At 39.4% G+C, this 24,643-nt stretch overlaps 1 protein-coding gene across 13 annotated transcripts in view; it reads left to right on the plus strand.

The window, feature by feature from the left end:
• Mef2c (myocyte enhancer factor 2C) overlaps positions 1–24,643 on the plus strand; it is a 164,047-nt gene that overhangs the window by 137,440 nt on the left and 1,964 nt on the right. For 9 of the 13 annotated variants that reach the window (XM_005382286.2, XM_013512976.1, XM_013512975.1 and 6 more), the window contains 5 exons: positions 958–1,005; positions 17,055–17,227; positions 18,873–18,896; positions 19,765–19,894; positions 20,455–20,590. In XM_005382286.2, the coding sequence (XP_005382343.1) occupies positions 958–1,005; positions 17,055–17,227; positions 18,873–18,896; positions 19,765–19,894; positions 20,455–20,590 (511 nt within the window). The remainder of the gene's footprint in view (positions 1–957; positions 1,006–17,054; positions 17,228–18,872; positions 18,897–19,764; positions 19,895–20,454; positions 20,591–24,643) is intronic. The other 4 variants (XM_013512981.1, XM_013512984.1, XM_013512980.1 and 1 more) reach the window with 1 other exon arrangement.

Below are 24,643 nucleotides of genomic sequence, written 5' to 3' on the forward strand. Positions count from 1 at the left end.
AATCTTGACTTTGGGAAATGTGTACAAAGGACTTCATTGTGCCATTCTCTCCATTTTTAAAACATGTTTGAAGTTTTTCATATGAATTTTCAATGCATGTATTCTTTTGGGTTATATTCAAATGCAGTTGGACTTCCTGCTTGATAAACTCAAGCTCATTTTTAAACTTTGGTATTTCATTTCCAAAACAGTATTTGATGGAAAATAATAAATATTTTCTGAACGTGTAATTTCTTCTAGTACTGAGACATGAACCAACTAATAATGATAAAGTATTACTTCGAGTCAATTAGAAAATCTAGATGATATTCCCACTATTTTTGGCTAAATCTTGTTTCATTAGAAATTAAAACTAATTATTATGCTTAACATCTTATTGAAACATCCCAACTCTCATAAATAAACATTGCCAAATTTTAATGAACTTTCTTAAATTAGCAGTGAATAAGCATATGTCTGAATTTGTGGCAGCAAAAACTTGTTTACTGTGTCAGGAAGTAAAATTCAAACAGTGAATATGGGCAGATTTAGGAAATGATAAAAATTTTGTACAGCTAGCGTTATACAAAATTGATGGTACAAAATATAAAGGCACGAGTGGTATCAGAACATATACCAGTAGTGGACCTTTTTAAACTTTCTATGAAGCATCTGTTTAGGAAAGACCTAGACTTAGAAATAATAAAAATGCAGAGACTATTCAAAGACTGGGTTTTTAAAATGTAATCTTTCCTGGAAAAAAAAAAAGATGGTGCAAAATGTCAGTGATTGAATGTATTTTTAACATTTGAACACAGCATGTCACAATAAAACAAATGTCAGCCATCTGACTTGGGTAGTACTTTACAAGTTGATGACTCTCGGGAGAGGACACAGTGCTGAGGTTGCTGGAGGTAAAGTGTTTTGTTCTGTAGGCCTTTAGCCTTCCGCCTTTTGATGTCCCTCTTTACTCTCTAGGTGGTCTGATGGGTGGAGACCTTACATCCGGTGCGGGCACCAGCGCAGGTAAGTGCAGGCCTCTGTGCTGCAGTGGGTATCATTATCCAGTGCTCCGCTGGGTGATTTCCGGGAAGTAAGTCTTTTGAAAAAAAATAAAGTGGCGAGGTCTATGACAGGCGCGCAACAATGGCCCCAAGAATTTCTAAAGCACTTTTTGAAGCTGGAGTAGTTAAATAATAACTTAAAAGAAAACTATTTATTAACTAGAACCTTCCTTAATAAAACTTCAGCTGGGCAGCAGAAAATTGAGTCTAATCATATCAACTTAATGCCAAATTCCTTGCCTAGACATCGCTAAAGGTACTCTAGACATGAGTACCTTTAGCAAGGCATATTCTGTATGTCTCTCACTTCACATAGAATATGCATCATTTTCCGCCTGAAGTCTTATACAGTTCTAAAGGAGAGAACATAAATGAAAGGAGAGAGAAAGACCGCAACCATTTAACAACACTAGCAATTACACTGCATTTAGCATTAAAATGAGGTCTCCAGGAGCATCAGTATAATATAACCCACCCAAAAACCCTTAAATATATTTCAGCTCTTAAAAACTTCTGACACTGTTACCAATTGTTTCACAGACATTTTCAAGGATTCCACATTAATTCATAATATTGCAATTATTCAGATATTGATGTCAGTTTCAATGCAGAGGCAGGATAGAACAATACTTTCAAGTGCCAACTGTAGTTCATTATTGGCATAGCAAGTAACCATGGTAATTTCTGCAGCTGGAACACGCTATACATTTAAAATAGTAGGCGGCAGGCATGAATGCGCAAGATGATGTTTGAAATGTCAAAAAATTCAAGTTTATTGAAATATCTATGGACAACCTAATTAAAATATTTTTCAAGGCCAAATATAATGGCCTGCTAATTATGAGAAAAGAAAAACAGGAATACAAACAAAAAAAATATTTATGAATCTATCCATGTGAGGGTAGTGTTTCTGTCCTCAGAATGTTGGTTCTTCATGAAGTCAGTGAATGAGGCAGAAACAGTATTAGAACCGTACAGTGCATTAGCCAACAAGACCAGCAGGCCTACCTCTCTATTTTCTACACCTTTCGAAATATAGGTAGAGTCAAGTTAGTGAGTAGACTCAAAGGTAATATTTTCTGGACATTGAAATGAAACGCTTAGTTTTCCTCTTCAAAACTACTGCGTGGTTTATAGCCTGAGCATTAGAGAACAAGATCAAATCCAACTCGAGGATTCCTGGATTAAGATCTCTGCCAAACGCTATGGGTAGAGACAATGACTGGGACTAAGAATTGAGTGGTCGCAAAGACCAATGCACAATGGGAAGAGAATTGTTTAGATGTTATGATATTTTACCTGCTACCTCGCTGCTCAGCCAGTATGCTAGGAACGATCAATAGTGAAGATGAAAGCTGGAAAAGCTGGAAAAACCATGGGTTACGTAGCTTTCCTAGAAATGGTCTTGTGTTACTGCTTCCCAGGTTAGAATGCTTCAGAATTCTATATTGAAACTAAAATGTGTTTGGTTGTTCATTTCTGCTGTCATTGTCAATTCCCTGGTGGCCTGCTATGTTTAATGGTCCTCCAGGGATATAGAAGACAATCTTGTAAGCATAGAAGTTTGCCACGTATCGGCTATAGCATCATTAAACTAACCAAATCTTAAGCGTTGAACAAATGCTGACCCTACCGTAGACCTCTGGCATAGGCACAAGACTCTTCTAATTCAAAAATAGAAGGAAACAAAGACACCCAAGTGGGCCATCTTCATGATTATAAATAGTAGCTTGATTATATCTTGGAGCCATGAGCATATTTTTTTTGCATTGTAAAATAATTTACTTACCTGTGTTTCAACACTAGTGGAAGTAGCCCTTTCTCAGTTCTAAGGAGCATCTGTTCCAGATGCCATTGCCCTTGCGCTTAGCTGTCATGTCCTGCCCATGAGCTCAGCTGTATCCCCCTTCTGTCTCGTGCCCAAAGTGTCATGTGTCTGAAGCCGAATATAAGTGTGCTGATGTCAGAGAGGCACATGGCACCAGGGGGAAATGAGGCCAGCCAGAATGTCTCTTCATTTTCAAAATGAAAACTAAAGCTATCTGGCCAAAAGAGACCTTCCGCATGTTGAGTTATCATGATTGAAATTCAAGGTCTCAGCTAGAGCCGTAAACTCTGAGGCCAAGGGGTGAGACCCTGCAGTGGAATTAAATACCTTTGAGCCTTTGTGGTGTTCCTCAAGAATCAAGTCATTGCAACTTGTAAAAGAGTGATCGCCTTGCGGGGGAAGTGTTGTTGCACTTACCATGTGCCTGTAAACTCTGGAAGACTGAAATGGTAAGCCTTCTCTTTCCCCCAGGACCAAGGGTAGCATTTTGTCACCTGGTCCCAGGGCCAGCGCTGTCCTCACCCACCACCTGTGCTTTCCAGCTCTCCACCACCCTGTCTCCACCGGGTCTCTGCGTGCACCCCTTTCTCTCCGTTCCCCGCCCCTTGCCTGGGCTCAGGCTCACTCTGGACCCCCTCGTTCATCTCCTGGCTTCACATTGCAACCCACTGCAGCCTCCGCATGATGACGCGTCTTTCTGAAAGCCGTAAACTAACCACAGGTCACTGATCACATGTTCACTACAGGCCACGACCCGGAACTCATCTCGGGCTCATCCTTGCCTTCCATGACCTTCTCTTCTGCCAACAAGAGCCCTGTACTCTCACTCGGTGACAGCAGACATTTAAGTCACTCTCACTACATGCTTCATAAAAAATACTCATTTATCTTCGTAGCAATCCTTTGTAGATGTCCACAGTATGCTCTTTCTATGGATGGGTAAACTGAGGCACAGGAGGTTAAGTCATTTCCCAAGGTGGACCCTGGGCAGTCTGTGCTTATAAGCACTACACACTCTGCAGTGTCAAGGTCACACTGCCTGCCCTGTGCATTCCTGTGCTCTCTCCCTTACCCGCCTTGTGCTACTGAGGACCGTTTGTCATCACTTAGAATTAAGTCCAGCCACCCAGGACATCCTCTCCTGAGCCTCCCGGAGGAGTACCGCACCCTTCTGTCTGCTCCCGTGGCAGCTTGGGCTGACACTGAGTAACCCCCAGCACCATAATTGAGTGTCTCTGTGGATCTGTCCTGGACACAGCTTTCTGGGGATGAACTGAAGCTTATTCTATATTCTCAGCTCCATGCGTAACACTGAGCAAACAGCAGACACTCAGTAAATCTTTGTTAGCTGCATAAAACACTGTTCTTGTAGGAATAACGTTTTCATAGTGTTGATGTAAAGGGAGACAAACAGTTCAAAGAAATGGTGTAATTTTAAATCCAAAAAGTTATGCTCTTAATGTGGAATTGGCAAAAAGAATGCATTTTCTTCTACTGTAAATAATGAGGGTTTAACTACTTGGTTAACTGGCTGAGCACCGTGGGTCACTAAAGCAAGGTTTTAGTAACTTCTCTCATGCTAACAGAAAACCTAAAGAGCTGACATATATAGCAGTAAGTGAAATGTGGGTTGGTTAGTATCTCAGACCATCACAAATCACCTCTTAAAATTGAACCTCCTATCGCTTACATTGAAATAATTTCAAAGATGAAGGCAGTGGTAATAAAGAAGAAACAAAATGGGTTGTTCTCTTGGTAGAAGGAGTATATACAGCAAGTCATTAGAATGCATTAGTAACAGTGACATTTCTAGGTTTCAGTTGACAGTTATTCATCTAGTACTTAATCCTTTCTCTGAACAAGCAAATGAGAAGTCACTGCTTTTAAAATTACATTTTGTCACCTCTGTACTTTAAAGCTTTTAACATGCTAATCTGAGAGATTATTGATGATTGTAAGATCAAGTTCCACTGAGTTTTTGTGATCATTAGATTTAGTGGAAATAACCGTGAGCACAGCGGCACAGCTCTTGCTCCTAATGCCCTCTGGTTCCACTGGGATAATACCGTTATTTTTGCAGAGAAGAAAGAAACAGGATACGCAAAGATTTACTGATTCATGATTGAGATTTTTTTTTTAAAGAAAAAAAGGAAGCCTTTAAGAATCCCTTCAAAAATCTTAAAGAAAAAAAAGGAAGCTTTTAAGAATCCCTTCAAAAATCTTAAAGAATCTACATAGATTTTGACAGTGAGGCAGAGGAGATTTATGTATATTGGTTAATAATTTTAATTGGCATTTATTGTAAATTAGATATAATTTTATATAAAAAGAAACTAACAGCTGTTTCTTTATTTTGATTGTTAATTGTTTACTATTTTATGCCTTTGGTTGTCAAGCATTGTCACTTCTGGAATGCCTAATTTACACGAGCTGAATACGTGCAGCCTTGGTGGTAGCGGCACACTGCGTGGTACATACTAAGCTGCAAGTCAGGCTCTGTTTCTAGACTGTGGTCTAGAAAGCCTTTGCCTAGCAGGAGCCTCACCCGTGACTTATTAGCACCTGTGAGCTTAGTGTTCATCCTAGGAATAAGATATTTGCATGCAAGGTTTTCTGCTCTCATAATCACAGAACTTTACCAGTCTTTTATGCAGTTCATTCAACATGAAAAAGGCAGAGCATATTACCATATAGAACAAAAATGGAAAGAGAAATTATGCAGAGCTTAATTTTTCTCTACCAGTGCCATTGTTTGGCAAACATTTTTTTTTTTTTTTTTTCAGTAATTGATCTCAGGACCTTGTGCTTGCCAGGCAGGTTCTGGCTGTTCTTTCCTTTTCTAAAATTATTTTTAACATTTAATCTTATTTTTTTTTTTTTTTTGAGAGCACTCATCAAATATTTCTGGGCTGATTTTCTTATCAGCCAGAAAAACTCACTGCATTTTCTACCCAGTGGTTTAAAATATTGATGAAGGAGTTAAAATTTCAGTCTAAAATGATCAGCATTTAACAAGTCTGCATTTTTATCGCCTAACAAAACAAAACTTCAAACTGTCACACTCCAGCAAAGGAGAAGGACACTGTTTAATTTGTCTCAAGTAAAGAAACAAATTGTTAGCACGGAGATATGATTTATATTACTTTAAAAAATGTTAGCAAGCAGAAAATAGCAGCAAATAGGAAAAAAAACATGTTAATATTCGGATATTATTTTGAAAGTATTTCTCTATTAGTATGAATTGTTCTGAAAATAAAAAACACTGAATTCATTCAAAATTTTTCCTTGAGAAATCAACCCAGACGTCCAAAACTATTGCCTTATCATTATTATTATTACCCATGAATTAAATAAGAATAATTTTATTCAAACCAAGATTATTAAGATTTACTAAAGGAAAGAGATGCTCCTCTGACTGGATGATTAATGGTGTGTGACACACAGCCATGGTCCGGAGAACCTGTGTTCCCTTCCCATTTGGAAGGAAGTCCTAGCAAATGACAGATAAAACAATCCTGACCCCTGTCCCCAGGGGCTGATGTCAGTATGGGGAAGACAGGGACAAATGGAAATGTCACGTGTTAATGTTTTCTGTGTAGATTTTGTAGAATCTACCTTCAACTCCTTGATTTTTATTTAATTTCTAAGGAGTTTGATTTTTCACAGGGAAAAGGAAATGTTCAAATTTCAACTTCCTAGAGAGCACACAAGCACCTTGTAGACCCCATTGTTTATCATAATGTCTGACTTGCCAAACTACATATTTTTGTTTGTTTATTCAACATGGGGTCTCCCCATGCTACCCAGGCTAATCTGTAACTTCTCCATTCAAGTGTTCCTCCTGCCTCAGCCTCCTGAGTAGCCGGGACTGCCGTCAGGTGCCACCAATCTCGGCTTCCAAGCTGTATTTTTATCACCTGTTTCCCAATTATACACAGCAAAGCAATGTAAAAAGTGGTGTCTTCATTTGTATCACATGGATTTACTGTAAAAATGTGACTGATACTAAAAATTTAGTACTTTAAATATTTAATTCAAGCCTTTAATACTTTCAAAATACTGGTTTTACATAAAATTTGCTTTTTTCTCAAAAAGCAACCACTTTTCCCTTAGTATGTTATTGAGTTCTCTCCTCCTTATTTATTGGCATCACTATAAAATTTTATTTGGCGATAACAGGAAAATAAAGCTTTTCTTATAATCATCAGTCATGTGAAATTGTGTGTAAGGAGACAGCAGGTGCTGAAGGGGGGATGTGGTTAAAAAGCCCCTCTTTCGAAAATCAATTTCGTACCTACCAGGGACTTTCTCACTTGAGGCTTCAAGGCTGTGAGCTAAGAGTATAATTTGCTGTTTTTAGATAAACTTTCACCAATTGCTCAAATTTTGCAGTTAGACTTTCAGTGTATTTCAGTTGAATTTCAATTCGGAGAGTACATAATGACACACTCTCGTATTTGGAAGATCATTAGTTGCTTCAGACTAAAGAAAACTAACTACATTGTACCAAAGCCTTGATACAAAGAGCAACAGTTTCAGATGTGTCCACGCGCTGCTAAGTAATCAGCCTTTATTTCAGTCTTTTTCGCTGAATGCAGCCCTGCAGTGTTAACTCTTTCACAGCTTCTAGACTTGAACATCCGCTCACCACCTCCTGTCAGGGTGGACTGAATATGTGGTATCTGGAGTGTGGAGGAGATGCTAATATAGGTTATGATGATGGTAAGAGAAAACCCAAGACTACGGTCAATTCATTCATTCATTCACTCAAGCGCGGTGACTGTAATGTACATAGCAGTCGCGGAAAAGCATTTTTAGTCAGCACTCTTAGGAAACACAGTGAAAATCTTAAGATCAAGGAGTAAAATTTTTGCTCCTTGCTTTTGGAAATCAATTTGGGAAATCAATGTAGGTGAATACTCCAATGATAGATTCTCAGAATAATAAAATAAGCAAGGCAAGTTGTAATAATAGTAAGAATGGTAATAGTAAAATAACTAGTAATATACTAGCTAGAATTCAATGAGATAATAAATATATAACAGGCAACACAGTCTGCCTGAGAGTAAGTAATGTTACCTGTTGTTAGTTTGTAATTATCTATGTCTTGATTTTCTAGTCAAACTTGGTTTAATTTGATGCAGCCCCAGTAATATTAATATATTTAATATACATATATTTACAGTAAATTCAATATATTTATTAAATTTACAGTGAACACGCTACCAGCGCACTACTAAGAATCAAAGCAGTGAAGATGTGACCCCTCTTCTGGAGGAGAAAGTGGGGATATTAATAAATCTGGGTCAAGCCAAGCATGGTGATACATGCCTGTAATCCCTGCACTCAGGAGGCTGAGGCAGGAGGATTGCTTCAAGTTCAAGGCCAGCCTGGGCTACCTGGTGTGTTCAAGGTCAGCCTGAACTACATAGCAAGACCCAATCCCCTCCAAAAAAAAAAATCCAGGGCAGAACGTAAATCCAGGGCAGCGTATTTGACTTTGAACGCTCCAAACTTCTGATGTGTTTGAAGCAGTTGTGTAAATGTTAAAACCACAAGTAATTCTTCTTTCACTTCTGTGACATTCTCTGTAATTTATACTGTCTCAATATTTTTGTTTATAGAGTGACTGGAAGAATGAGAGATGGTGTCAATAATGAAGACACCCCCTCATTTTTAGCAAAGAGACAGGCCCAGTATTGCAAGAATTGAACAATTAAATGAGTCATAAATCTATCAGTCATTGTTAAGTGGGATTTTTTAAAAATAGAAAGGTTCAAAATCTCTTTGGTGGTGCCGTTCAAAACTATCCCTTAAGTACATCAGCACTTGAAGCAGGACATTTTCGAGGGCCCTTCTGCACTGGAAACACCAGATTGTCCAGATCTTATTTACAAACGGAGCCGTTTCTAGAGCAGGAGATGCAGACACGCTCCATCTCAAACACCTGGCTTTTGTACTGTGCAGTGGAACCCCGCGTTTTGGATTGCTATCAGCGCTCTCTCGCTTGCTGCCAGGACGATCTTGGTCCTGACCCAGAAGCTTGCTGAGCCTCAGTTTCTCCACTCAGCAGACCTGCCTGCACGGTTAGGTGATGCCTAACCTACCTGTACTGTGGGCACAAATGAGGCAGTGGTTTGCCCACACAAGCCCACTGTATAACCTGAATCTCAGTCCTTGGGGGGAAGCTCAGTATTCAGGCAAAATCCATTGCTTCTGCTTTACTGCCTGGAGCTTGTGCTATGAGCTGCGTGTTCACAGCTCAGTATCCAGTGGAGAGATACACTGCTAATTGTGCAAAAGACCATTCACTCAAACACACTCCCGGAAACATCAAGGACAGCCTAGCTGCATGTGAAATCTGTGGAGCTCGGGTCTCCCCTCAGATGACACGGCCAAGCCGAGGAGACAGACCTCATTTCAGAATGTCTGCTGCCCTCGAAGTGGTACAACCAAGAACAGTCTGGGATTCAGTGTACGTTGGGGTGTTTTTCTAAGACTATGCGACAGGCAGTCCTGAGGTTACACAGGAGTTTCCTCACATTCTAATGCTGTGCCTTCGTGTATTCTTTTTTCCCCTAAAAAATCCCCAGAAGGAGCAGAGATTCAACTTGGTTGTGAAAATCTATAATCAGGAATCTTTAGCAGGATAAGGGCCAGAGATCTGATTTGCCCTTATTCTACATTAGGCATGTTGAAATGTTCATCATTCCCAGATTTCTGATCCCCAGTGTTTTGTGGGTTCCTTTTCTCTGGGAGCCATCCCATGAAAAGGATCTGCCTTTCCCTCAAAAAAGGATTGATCGTGAATCACAGCAGCTGGATAACTTATAGATGCTAGTGTTCTTAACAGCATTTCAGGCATGCAAGACAGTAAAAATAGGACTGCAATCTAGAAGATCATATTTTTCCACCGAAAAATTATATGAGTGTCATTTTCAAAAGAGTAGGGGTTTGTGTGAGCAAGTTTACTACACACAACTTAAAGTAATTTCCTGTGAGGTGTATGTTTGAGACACGGAATAGCATCAGATATTAGAAACTTGTAATCTCCAAAGTTTTAAGAAGTTGAAATGAACTGATAGTAATGAGCATTATTATGTATGCAAATCTCCTATTTAACCAGATAGTATGATGTAAATATTTTCAAAATTGTTGTGATAAAAAGCTAAGGAGCTAGGGGTTCAACTCAGTGATAGAGCATGTGCTTAGCATATGTAAGGTCTTAGATTCAGTCATCAGCACATAAACACACACAGGTAAAACATTTTGCTAAAGTAAAAGCAGCACTTCAAGACATGAAAGGTCCAGTTATGTGCCCATCATAATGTTTTTCTATAGCAGTTTGCTTCAAATTCCACAAAATCAAATCCCATTAACAAATTACTATAGAAACCATTTTATACACCAAAATATTAGAAGTTATTTTCCAAGTAGCATCAAATGCAGATAAGCTAAAACATTAGAGATTTTTTGTCACGTTGAGTGTTTCTGAGAGAAGCTGGTCTCTTTCACTGACAGCAAGTAGGTAAATATCTTTACCCTCTGATTCTCCTCATCATGACAAGATTATTGACTAAAATTTTACAAAATCTACTTTTAAAATTATATTTAGTCATTCACTCTAAATAGCACAGCAAAGTTAAATAATTGGTCTGGTGTTTCATGTAGCTAACCTCAATATTTCCTATTTACTTAAAATATTTATTTGCAAATATTTATTCAGAGGGAGACAAGAAATATGGTTTGGCACAGCGTTATACCAAACCTCTTTATATAAATTCAGGATCTTCTGAACTGGGCTGACTTTGTTTTTCCTTCTTTTGGTGCTGGGGGATTGAACCCAGGGCCTCGCTCACACTGGGCAGGTTCTCTGCTGCTGAGTTACACCCCAGCCCCTCCACCTTCTTGATACCCACGCTGACTATGCAGTATGTGCCTTCCACTTATGCCTTTGAACCTTCGAATCTCCCGTCCCTGGGGTCAAACTATTTCTTCTTTTATCTTGCTGTCATTTTAAAGAAAGGCAAGACACAAGCATGCAGAATGTCAGAGCATCGTGGATTTTCAGGGCCCAAGGCAGTGCAATCTGGGACATGGACATTAGCTTGGGGGTTCACCGGAAGCTCCACCAGTTGATAGCTGTGTAACCCTGGGCAAATTCCTGGACCTCTCTGGTCTTCACTTTTTTTATTTGTCCCACTTTGATGCTTTGAGTACCTCACAACTTTATCTTTGTGAAGATTAATGATTTTTTACACCCTTGTGTAATATCAAACAATTACATAGCCAGCCGTTGGTAGATGACTCTTCCTGCCTGAGGCAATTAATCTGTACTGGTGATGCTGTGAATGTAATTGGTAAATAATGCTCTCCAGTGCCCCCTGTTGGTGAGACCGTTTTCGGTCCTCTGGACAGTGGCTGCCTCAGATATGTATCTTAAGTCTGTTTCAGACTTTTTAAAATATTTTTCTCCTCTGAGGAAATAATTACTTATGCTGAAAAGCCTAAGACTCCACAGGGCTGAAGGACGTTGAATAAGGACATCACGAATCAAAATGTATCTGCTTTAGCTTCTTTTGTCCCCAAACATTCCTGCTGCTCCAGTCAGGACTCACTCGCTTGTGTCCCGGCAGCAAGTGAGATCTCACTGGCTTCCCTGGTAGCACGCGAAGCCCTTTTAAGCTCTGGTTGCTACTGGGACTGTTGTTATTTTCCTCATGCACCATGTCGACAAAGCTAATCACTCAGAAGCTATCATTGGCTGCTCCTCCTACCCAGCATAGTGTAGTGTCTTTAAAACACAGTACCAAGTCCACACTGTCACGCCTGCTTTTCCAGCTTCTGAAAACTCTCTTCTCCAAAACACCTGGGGCTTCACCTTCACAGAATGCTCCCACTTCTTGAATACAGATGAGTTTGCTGCCTCTCAGTCCTGGTACCTTCTCTACAAGAAGTGTCTTTTGAAACCATCTGATACCATTCTTTCCACTCTTCCTTTCCAGCGTCCTGCTATTCTTTGCCCTAAGATATGGTGCTGCCCCTTCCTTTATGAAAAGTTCTTTATGAGTAAAATGTTGCTGTCTTGTTATCTCAAGGCAAACTATGATAATACAGCCCCGTGGTGTGGAAGAAGAGAGGAATGTCTTCTTAAAGTTTTCATTTCCTCTAGGGAAAATTTCTACCTTACTCAATGCAGCCGCTTGCAGGTTGTGTTGTGACATCACTGGCAAGTGTGACGGGTTGTGTCAACTCTAGGAACAAATTTAGTGTGTGGGCACCTGCCTGATTATCAGACTTTCCTATGGTTGAAGGCAGTTTGTCCCAGGGTTGTGCATTCCTCATCTCAAATAGAAAAAAAAGAAAAATCCCAAACAGTGTAAAGGGAGAGACCCCCAGTATTTGAATTTATCAAGTTACTCATTACATTTTCAGCTCTCCCCCCATTTTTCCCTCAGCAGTGTAACTTTTAGTACTATCCCTGAATAATCCCTGATTCTCCTACCATATCCTGAGTGTGTGCTTAAGCACGTGAAACATTTAAAGAACTTCCAGTTTGTGCAGTATCGCTGTTTTTCATTGCGGGGGGATTCGGGGGAGAGTGAGTTCAGGGTGGGCTGAAGTTCCCTGAAAAGCACCTTGGAAGAGTTGGGCCTGTAGCTGATCCTTAAAAGGTGAATTTGAATTTGAGAGGAAAGTGAACACTGCTATTGCTATTGAACTGCTAGAGCAAAGATTGGGGGATGTTCGGAGGACTGTAAGCCTGGCCGTAGCCACTGGAAATTAGATTAGATCGGTAGAATTGGTCAACTCTACAGGGCCCTGAGAGCCAGGCAGAGCACTGGGCAGCAAGGGTGTACGAGGAAGAAACACAGTGGAAGTGACGTTGAGAAAGATTTCACTGGATGAGCTGGTTAATGTCACGCACATGCATAGATGTTGGCCTGTAGCTGTAAGCAGTTCACGGCCTCTGAGGAAGAATCCTTTGGCTCAAGACAGGAAGACTAAGTGGACAGCTACTGAAAGAGTCACATAGAGATGTAAATCTAAATGAAGGTGAGAGCAATGAAGAGGGAAACACACATTTTTGAAGAAAAAATGAGTAAGAGTTTGTGTCTCATTGAACTTGGAGATGAAGGAGGGGGAAGGAATGGTCAAAGTTAGTGACTGGAGAAATTAAAGGAAAGAGTGTCCCAAGGAAAGAATTAGTTGAGATCCATAAGGACTCCTGTCAGTTGTGCTTATTAGTTTTATGTGCTTGTGTTTAGAACTGAAGAGAGAAACTTGGGAGAAAGAAAGCTAAGTGAGGAGACCCATAATCCTAAACACCCCAATAAAAGAGTTTCGGAATTGTGGGCTCAAAAAGAGCTACACGCTCAGTCAAGCTCTGTGAGACAAGGCAAAGTGCTTTCTTCATAATATATTCAGCCAGGAATATGTTCTCTGACTTTACAACTTCTTAAAATAGGAGTCCATAAAGAAGAAGCAGAAAGCAAGTATTTGCAAGTTCACTGGGGGAGAAAAAATGTTTTTCTCCTAACGCTATATTTCAAGTCCCTCGTATTTATACTAATTTTAATGTTTACAAACTTGCAACCCGTAGTGGTAGATTCTGTTATCCTCTATGTAAGTTGTATTGTCAGTGCTTGGGTTACTTTATTTTATATAAAAACAGCATTATTAATCAAATGAAACTATAAAAGCCTCCTTGGACTCTAAAGTTGGTCTGTACCTTGTTTTTGGTAATCTGTAATCAGGAAATCCATTCACTCGTGCTTTATAATTTTTGTGCTTTTAAGTGGTCAGAGGAATGCGATATTTGCATACAGTCATGTCTAAATTGATAATTGTCCAGGCTGAGGGTAATTTTAAAGCACGGCCTGAAGAAGGGTTGCAGCTGTGTGTTAGAAGATTGTTGAGAGGTGCTGTGTGCCACCTCCCCGGCCCCTGCATTTAAATGAGACCATTGTCTCTGGTGAATTTATCTTAAGGTGAGACAGCAGCCTTCTCTGCGGCCGCACGGTTGGGAGCGAGGGGGAGGCTGCGGTTACCCAGCCGGCTTAAATGCAGGCTCTTCTTAGCAGTAAACCACACGCATGTATTCATCATTGATTTCCAAATGATAGGTTTCTATATCACTGGTTTAGGATCCACAGTCTCGCATTCCTGAATCTATATTATGCCAAAAGAATAACAATTTGGTGACTGGAAACACAAATGGTTATTATACGGCTCCAAAATGCTAGCTGGCACAATCTGCTAAAAACAGCAGAAATTCGCCCGTAAAAAAGCAGAATTTATTTGTTCTTAAAAATAACTTTAGACTCTAAAAATATGAGCTTTCGAAGTGTCATCATGGGTTCCCAACATTTTACGTTAGCTATGTAAACACCTTAAACTACGTGACTAATCTCTGAAGATGTCATGATTTCTAGCTAATGGGAAATATTCAAAGAGAAAAGTAGAATGCTTTTTACATCCACTTTTTTTTTAAGTTTCGAGGCATTTATGGATGAAGAACTAGAATGTATGCTTTCTTTTCTCTGTGCTGTCTCAAATTATTGTTTAAAATGAGGGCAGAAAGACTCGGGCTTCGTTGGAATTTCTGAGCGTTTAATGTAGAAAATGATTTTTTTTTCCTTTTTAAATAACTTTTCTCAGAGGCTCTGTGAAGCATTTCCATTTTTGCACTGCGGCCCTGTGCTTGTCGTATCACAGGACAACACATTTCGTGAAGAGGTTTTACTTCCTTTTAGCAAAATAACTGCTCCATGCAAAACCAGTATCGGCATGTACCGAACCGGGGTTTTAGTTTTTTCTGATCTAGTCAGGCTTCACTGCACTGCTTAACTGACTTTTTTTTTCTTCTTCTTTTGAAATGACGTAGTTAATTTTCCATTTGATTGTTTATTTAAACCAGGCCTCACACAAGTGAGTATGTAAATGACACACATATTCACTGTGACCCTCTGAACTGATGAGAAAGTGCAGGACAAATTTCATCTTAACCTTCTTATTCCTCTTTTCTCCAATATGATTTATTAATTCAACCTAAGACCCTCACATATCACAATAATGATCCCTGGTGAAAAAAAGGTAAAGGTGTTGTTTCGCATAGTAGCTTTTGCCACCAAACACTGTCCAAATTAATAGTAACAGATGCTTTACTTTTGACACATACAGCTGGCTGTACAGAATTTAGTTAATTTTCCTTAAGTTATACCGCAGAAGAGTAACTTATATTCACATTCCGTGACCATTGCTTAAACAACTACTGTGTGCTCAGCAGGCTTTGGTGGTGTTTCTTTTTTTATTTTTATTTTTCCTCTAGTAACTTGGAAAATTTTGTGCATAGTCCAATTGACAGATTTAATCTTGCTCTTTGTTATATATTCAGCCTGTTTACTCACACATAAAATGAAACAGGTAAACCAATTAGATATGAACAACCAATGTGCTTTATACATTGTGCCTTAACTATATTTTAATTCAAAAAAAATGTTCCCATAAATTTCTCTTGAAATACACTTCTGCTTCCTCCCCCGGTCACCTCGGGAGTCTCCACACTGACCCACATCACCGGCTCCCCCTGCTCTGGGGCATCCCTGTGCTAGTAGATCTCTCATCCTGTATGTACTTGGGCGCTACCTGAGACACCTGCACCCTGAAATCTTGCTGGGTCTGCATTTCTACCACATCAACGGAGACATTTTAGCTTAAAATTCAAGGTCACCAAAACTCAACTCCAGGTTCCCTCAGAACCTTCTGTTTTCCTGGGTTTTCTTCTAAACAGGCTCCTTGCACTGCCCTGACCCTGCTCTATAAATTTCCCTGTAGCCCATTCCCACCCACCAACCACAAGCTCAGCATATCTTGCTGGTGTGTCTGGTCTTTTTCATGAGCCCCACATCAGTTCCTTCCCCTTGCATGAGTGTTTATTGGATAATCTCTTCTCTCCTGGGAACTGAGCGACACTTAGTGTGGATGACTCTGCAGGTGCCCCACCCTCGCTGTCTGCTGTCAGTCACTCTGTCAGGTACTGGAGGCCACGCTGAGATCTCAAGCCCTTGGAGGTCTTCGTGTCCTCACTGAGGATAGCACACAGAGTCATCCACCCAGGGGCAATGGACACTGCCTTTTGTGAGGACGATCACCATGAGGGTTTGACTGTCTCCTTTAGAGAGTCTTGGAAAACAGCTGAGCGGGTTTTCCAACCAGCACTGGTGAATAAGGAGGTAGAGTTCTCCCATCCTTCAGGCAGAGGCCACGCAGGAGGCCAGTGGTGACTTTCTGAGTCCACTGTCATTCCTCTTCTGGCTGTGCTTCCAACAAACTCCACAGCTCTTCCTGCCATGGAGCAGGATATTTCGGAATATGAAAAATGGAGCACGTCAGACCTCTATTTTTCTGTTAGTAGGGGCCTGACTGTACGAGTCCGAAGAAAGCCCCGTGGACCTTGCCTTTTGGTGGCTCTTCCTGTGTGGGGTGAATCAGCACGTTCACGGAGACTCCACTGCAGCTCCTGAGAGAGGGGTTGCTTTTTGAAGATCAGTGTGAGCAGGAAATTCCTGCAGGCTTAGGGTTATACCCTGAAATTCGGGGGGAGGACAAAGCATGACCCCAGAAGAACCGTAGGGAAAACTCACTCTGAGGAAAGGAAGACTGAATGGCAAAATGTGTACGTGGCTTCCCCCCGCCCTGCATATCCTAGAAATAACAGTCCTGCTGGTGTGCCGTCTTCACCCGAGGACACACGGGCACACACAATAAATCCCAAGCCAAAGAACTGAAAGAGTGATTCATGCCAGCCCGGCCCACACCAAAATCATCAATTAAAGTTCAAGATGGATTCCATACTTTCCTTAGACCCTGAAGAATGATCTGACTTTCTTCTTGAAATTGTTTAAATAGGAAAAGAATATGTGCTGGTTTCTGAGCACGTTGGTGTGTATGACTTCTCGTCTCTTTAAAAAAGTTTTTAATCTTCTCTTCAGAAGAATATTAAGTAATTAACTGGGTTACTCTTCCCCTGAAGGGTAAATCAGCTGTCCTGTGATTTTTTTGATCTATATGTACGTCGGATCCTTAGGCTTTTATTTTTTTTCCTCATGGAGCGTATTACTGAAAAAGATGCTGTGTGTCCAGATTTCTTTTTAAGGACTGTCGTCGTTTTGTGTTCACAGGGAACGGGTACGGCAATCCCCGAAACTCACCAGGTCTGCTGGTCTCACCTGGTAACTTGAACAAGAATATGCAAGCAAAATCTCCTCCCCCCATGAATTTAGGAATGAATAATCGTAAACCAGATCTCCGCGTTCTTATCCCACCTGGCAGCAAGAACACGATGCCATCCGTGGTAAATGCAAAACTACATTTTATATAAATGTTAATAATATTTTGTGCATGTTTTTCTACTTTAGTATTTATCTAACTTTATCAATCACTTAGAGAAATTAACCAAGAAAATTAACATTGTCAACTAGTAGTGTTATTAGTACTATTGATGGATCCGGGTTCTATGCAGCTATTACTTCGGGTAACTGCTTTGCATTTTCCTTTTCCAAATTAAAAAAAAAAATCAGTAAACTCTTCTTAGCACTGTTGTTCTGGTACAAGGAAAACATTTCTGTTTAGAGCTCCCTATTTATAGTCAGAAAAAAAATAAAATTCTACCACTGGTCAAATCATATGTTTCTTCAGTGAAGTAATAGATAATAAAGTACTACATAACATGACGTTCGTACCGTACTAGGGTGTTTATGTCCTCAAGATCTGCCAAGGAAAAATACCTTCTGTATTTCCTAAGTAAACTTTCTCCTGCTAATTGACAGCTCTTTTCTTCAGTATATTTCAGAGTTAATATCAAAAAACATCACATACCTCCATGCTGCCTTAATTTCATCTTTCTGTGTGCATACTTCATGAAAGTAGCTAATTCACAAAAGCATCCTGTGTTAAAATCTCAGACATGTCAAGCAAAGCAGGTTGCATTTTACGTTAGAAAGAGTTGTGACTCTTCTACGGAGAAATAAATAGATATAAAGTGTTCATTTAAATATATGTAAAATATTTCCAGAGCCTATCCCTTTCTTTCCCATGGGTCTATGTACCTACAATAAAAGGAAGATGGTGGGGCTGAACTCCACATCGACACACTTACATCACTGGTCCCCAAGCCAGTTGTGCTTAAGAGTGAGAACATTGAAATCCAAGATGCAGCAAATTTAGATCATTCTGGAACACCTTCCTTTTTTTTTCTTTTTCTTCCTTCCTTCATCCCTTTCTTTCTTCTTTCTTTCCTTCCTTCCTTCCTTCCTTCTTCCTCTCCCTTTCTCTCCCTCACTTCCTTCCTTCCTTCCTTCCTTCCTTCCTTCCTTCCTTCCTTCCTTCCTTCCTTTCTCTGCCCTGTGGAAAGCTTCAGGGTAGAACAGTCCTGCTAGCTGATTAGCTTATTATGGCACAGTGCAGATTAATTTTGAATATTAACCCCCCAAAATCACATCATCTGCAACATTCCCTTTGGAAAAAGACTGGGTCTAATAAATAAAACCTTCCATGGGGCTTCAGCCCCGCAGTGAGGACTGGCAGGCCATCTCTATCAGCAGGTTTATTCCAGGTACCTTAAAACTGATGCTTGCCTAGGGATTCTGAGAGCGCGGTCAGGGCAGTCTCTCTCTGGTAACCAGGTGTGACTGCCTCCTCCCCCAGCAAGTGAGCTTTCAAAGTACAGTCTTTTTGTTCCAAATACGGTGGTGAAATCATGAATATCGAGACACTGACCTGTGTTGAAAGCCAGATAGGTTGTCTTCACGTTTGAGATAAACACCTCATTAAGGGAAACAAAGAATGCCTGTATAAGGAGTTATCTTTGGAGTCTAGGTTTTAAACTGTTTAAACTGTTGTGTCTATCAGAAAATGCCTTTCCTTTGGTTGAAAAGCTTTTGCCCAATTATAAATATTTGCAGACACTAATTAATAAAACTCCTCCTGCATGCTTTCAGTCCGAGGATGTTGACCTGCTTTTGGTAAGTATGTGACCGCGTCCCTTACGTGGCAAGGAAATAGTCGAAGCTGCCTTTAGCGGTAGGCGGAAGCTCTGGTGAAACCAAGAGACTGAAACTTACCGTAGTGTGTCCACACAGATTATGCTTAAGTACAGTTAATGTCTAGTATCAGTCACAGGGGAAAAGAATGTCTGCTTATTGTTTTCTGTCCCCACAGCCTCTGGAAACTGGAGGCCTTGTTTTCAACATTTTAAGATTTAATTGACGAGAAAATATTTATCCTGTCACTTAAAGCTGAACTACTCCTTGCACTAAGAGCTAAGTGCCATTGTTTTAAGTGGATACGTGTCTTTAATCTCCTTGCTGTAAAGTGTTAAATACAGGCCTTAGAAGCTTTGCCCTCTAGTTGAGCTAAGTTTAAAAGCATCGGAAAAAAAGTGGTCAGAGCACCACCTGCTGGTCAGAATAGAACATGAACCCCCTTACCGTCTGCTCTGCGGTACATAGAACAGAACACAAGACCCACCATGGTTGATTTTAATTTTTTTTTAATTTGCATTTGAATAAAAACTGAAACAATGGAAGTACAGTATACATATTTCATCAGTTCTCAGCATAGTCTGTTTTTACCCATAATAAAGCTATGGTACTTGTTACTAGTTCAGTTGCCTAGGAGATACTGATGTAATGGGTTACTATGGCAACAGCTGGTCTCTTGAAGGATTGTAAATGATAGGGTTGGCAGAGTTCATAGAGACACATGTTAAATGATTAATTTCATGAGCTTTGTACCAAGTTATCTCTTTATCTGCAAAACTAATACTGAAATCTAGTATTTTAACTTCCGTGAAAAATTCCATCAATACTGTCTTTTTATTTACTTTAAAAGAATCAAAGGATAAATAACTCCCAGTCTGCTCAGTCATTGGCTACCCCAGTGGTTTCCGTAGCAACCCCTACTTTACCAGGACAAGGCATGGGAGGATATCCATCAGCCATTTCAACAACATATGGTACCGGTAAGTAGCTTTGCCATGTGTAATTGTTAAATACCTTTTATTAAAAAGCAAGCTGAACAGCATTATCATCTTTACCCTGTCCAGTATCTGTGGGGTCTAGAGCACTACATAGTTACTTCTGCCTTACTGTGGCAAAGTAGTTATCCACACTCTTCTTTTTTAAGTGACTGAAAGTTTTATTTACCCAACCTGAATTCAAAATAGAAGAACAAATTCAAGGCAGTTGAGCCATTACTGTATTTCTTTGGTGCCATAGAAAGCTCACTTCCTCAAGTTTGTCTAAAAGACATTTCTGGATTGTCAAATGTGCCATGTACCATTATGGTACACCAGGTTGTAGTGTAATAACCCACAGTTGCAGGCTGCACTGCTTCAGACCTTTCATGGAATACTTGTTTTTGAAGAATTATTATCCCTGGTGGTTTCATCCTCCTTTCCTCCCAAATTAAAAAAAAACAAAATGCAAGAACATTGTAGGCATTGAAAATGTTTGATTTTATTTACCATTGGATCTTTTTCTAATCGGATTTTTTCCCTTACTGTTGTATGTGTCGATGCAGAGTACTCCCTGAGTAGCGCAGATCTGTCATCTCTGTCTGGGTTTAACACGGCCAGCGCTCTTCACCTTGGCTCGGTCACTGGCTGGCAACAACAGCACCTCCATAACATGCCGCCATCTGCCCTGAGTCAGTTGGGGTAAGCAGTATTATTTCTTCTATAATATCATTTTAGGATATGTCGTTAAACTGACAAGTGACAGTCTTTAAACACGTGCTTTTGTGTCCCATGAGAGAGTGCACAATGGTACTTTATAGAAATGTAAAGGAAATCTTCAGACCAATCCCTTGTGAGTGGTTTAAGTTTTACATCCCTTAATAGTTTTAAGAGGAAGGGGAGCCCTGATATCACGAGTCAAACTCTTTATTCTTTTAGGCAGTGTTTATTTCCACTTCTGTGGTAGTATTTTTATGTAGTTATCAGACAGTTCACTTGGAAACTTTGAAGGCATCTACACTTAGAATTTGTTTAGGGTTCTTGAAGTTTTTTAAGGTTTTGGGATATTAGAGATTCTTGGCATAAACTAATAATAAAGTGAACCCTAATATTCGTAAGATTGACTATTCAATTGATATACAGGCTTCAATATTTATAATGTTCTCATAGTACAATTATGTACTTATAGATATTTTATTAAAATATGTGTGCTAATTAGTACATGCAATGCTAATTACTAAATTTGGGTAAAAAAATTATTTGGTTGTTTTTTGGTCAAAGGATGTGTCTTTCTGCCCCCTTGTGGTAGTTTTGAGATACACCTTTATTGTAGAAGAGGACTCCTGTCATTTATCAAGGAAGCGTTCTAACTTTTAAAAGCCCTCAATTCAAAATTGACACTACTACTTTCAAGTTACAGAAAAAAGATACAATGTAAACAAAAGACCTGACTTTAATTAGTGACTTCAAATCTGCAATTAATCCTCAAAAGAAAACAGGATATGAGATATTTAAAGATAAATTTTTATATTTCAGAAGCATTCCACATGCCACACTCACTTTAGCTTTACTACTAAACCATGTAGTTATAGTTAACTAGTTATATTACTTAACTAGTTTCATATCTATATTTCTCAGGAGGTGAGAATAAACCATTGATTAGAATAAAAGCCAGTGTCTGATATCACAACTTCATCTCCTATACTCTGGCTTTTGGGTAGCACTGATGTATTGTAAATTAGTGATTTGGTAATGGTGTCTTCACTCATTCACCATCTGCTCAGATCCACCCCATTCACTAATATTATCGCCATCAGCATCCTAACCTTTCATGTAAACAATAAAACTAGTTCATATGGCATTGTTCCTCTTTCTTGAAAAAATCCTTTACATTGAAGCTGTATTGTTCAGTATTGATTAGGAACAGTTTCTCTTTCTAGGGCAATTAAATTTTCTCTTCAATGCTAATTATGCAAGTAGGCATTGGTTGCAGTAATTTTTTAGGTAGTTATCACTAAGTACATGATACCCCATGGGGGGGGTTAAATATGTGCATGTGGCTTAGCAGTGAATCTACTCTAAATGTTTCTTACCAATAATAAAAGTGTTTAGTTCTCATTTTTTCAAAATTCCTTCATTATAGCACTAGATTTCTTGAGAAATTATCAATAGCAAAAGCCATATCATTTTACCTGAATATGGCTTTCTTTTGTTTTCAGTAATCTGATAATTTCCTTTGTAATTGTGAACACATGCCTATTGCTATATTTTAACTCTACTACAGTTTTAAAGCTCTCTTCCTTTACGTGGGGAGAGTCTAATTCTCTTCTGGCCCTGATAGAGGCCCCATAAACAAGAAAGACGTGACAGCCCCAAACTAGGGAGGAGCTGAGCTAACCACGGCCAGGGATGAAGCAGTTTGTTCAGCTCCTTGTGTTTTTCAGCACTGAATATTATTGCCCATAATTTAACTCTAAATTTAGTCTATGAGTTTTAATTGCACTTAATCAGTTCCTTTATACTTCAAATCAGTTCTCTGACCCTTCCAGGCTTTTTAATGCTGGTCTCCCCTCCTCTCCTCCCTTCTCTCGTCTTCTCTCCCTTCCTCTCCTCTCCTGTCCCCTCCCTTCCCATCCCCTCCCTTTCCATCCCATCCCTTTCCATCTCTCTCTCCCCCAGCCCCTACTCAATTCATATACACAAACACATTCACAAGCACACCAATGCCACCAATATAGTAGCTTCCAGAAGGCAGATCCTTTCTAATGGACTCTGTGGCTTTAGCACAATTAAATGTAAAAATTGTCCTTTTAAAAAAATCCCAAATTGTAGTATAAATAGATGTGCTACCTTAATTCCTCACAGTGTAAATTAGTAAAAGAGTCAATACATTTCCAAGTCAACTTAACCTCAGAGCTAGTAGTACTTGGGACTCATTTGGGGGCTAGTACAGTATCCAAAAAAAAAGCATGGAGTCAATTTAAGCACCACCAAAGTAGGTATTCCCAACACCCCAAGATAGTTGCTACACTTGTTTCTCAAAATTATAAAAGCATTATAGAGCTCTTTGTATTTTGTTCAAGAAAGCGTCCGTTTTGTCCTCTCACGTGTCCAGTCTTCAAAGCTCTAGTTTCAAACTAGAGTAACTTCAAAGCTCTAGTTTTAAACTAGTTAGTAACTGATTTTATATAACAAAGTTAGATGAGCAATATAAATTTGTTTTATGTAGGAAAAAACATGACTGGCTGAGGAATCTGTCATATTTCAGAAAATGACCCTCAAGCTTTAGGTGTTTTTCTCAACTACCACCTAAAAAAAGGTCAGCCTGTTTTCTGGAAGCATTGGCACACACTGTCTTTGTTGATGTGGGCACCCAGTATACACTGAGGGAGGCCACTGGGAGTAGAGATGACTGTCAAATGGTTAGGTTAAATATCACTTGATAGTCTAATCCCCAGCAGAGGCAATAAGAAGTTTGAATCACACTATCCAGTGATGTCTGACTTCTGAACAGTTTGAAGAAAAGGTAGATGTTTTCCCAATTCAAAGGCATCTGGAGTAGAGTAACTGAACTGGGTATATCTAGCTCATCCTTCCCCACCCACCTTTTTATCATCCATCCACACATAGGAAAGCCTTCCACAATTACCCATGTCTATATTTTGTTCTCAAGGACAAGTGGATGTATGTGCAGGCATCTGAATTTAGCACATATGAGTTAAGTGACTTTTTAAAATGCTGCCCTTCCTTTTCAAGAAAATATTCCTTTGATAGCAGAAACTAGCTTTCTATCTTGACTCCTATAATAAAGTAGAATGAAGCTGAGTCTGAAATAACTTGCATCCCATTTCTGTGTATTTAGTCCCCAGAACAACTCTGAAAGTTTCTGTATGCTTTGGCTGTTAAATACACTGCCACCAAAAGATAAACTCCCATTGTTCTACTTATAGGAGAGCATCACCAATAATTGTCCCATCTTTCATGGGGAAAAGGTGAAGCTGACCTTACACAAACCACTTGCCATTGGTAGATGAAGTAAATAAGGGGCAAATGCAGCTTCAAAAAACTATAAGAAACACCATTTGATTATATCACTTCGTTCAATTTACCTAGATTAACTGCTCATCCTGGTCTAGCTCACCAGTCTTTTTCAATCTTCCATTTCACCCTGACAGGACAGACACAATTGAAATGTCAGAGAACAGAAAAAGTATTTATTGATATGCCAAATTATTTTCAGGATCCTAATTGACATTCATTATTAAAGAGTTTTGTGATCCATAGTAGAAACATTTGATTAAATTTTAGTGAAGTAATCTTACCCAGAGCCAGGAAAATTCTTTCTTCCAGAAATCAAAAGATGATTTCCTCTCACATCAAAATGAATCATTAAGTAACTTTGAACAAGAAAAAAATAGTCCACCATTATGAGTCATTCTGAATATGTGTTCCCTCCCTCTACCATTTTAATATCTTCTTGATTTAAAGATTATTTAATGAAAACTCTCAGGAGCTAACCTAGTCAACTATAAAATATGTTACAAATAAATATCTCATAGCATAAACAGAATATTGAAAATCATATACACTCAGTGTAGAATCTTGATTTAAGTTCTAGGATTGTTTTGATTCCTTAAGATCAGAAAGGCAGGGAAAGAAATGGCTTATTACAGAAGCAAATAATTCTCTCATGGATTTTTCTCAACATTAGTTCATGTATTAAGAAAGGGAAAGTAATTCTTTGCCAGTAGGTGG

Source organism: Chinchilla lanigera, unplaced genomic scaffold (assembly GCF_000276665.1).
Source record: "Chinchilla lanigera isolate Chin_1 unplaced genomic scaffold, ChiLan1.0 scaffold00017, whole genome shotgun sequence".
Classification (NCBI taxonomy): domain Eukaryota; kingdom Metazoa; phylum Chordata; class Mammalia; order Rodentia; family Chinchillidae; genus Chinchilla; species Chinchilla lanigera.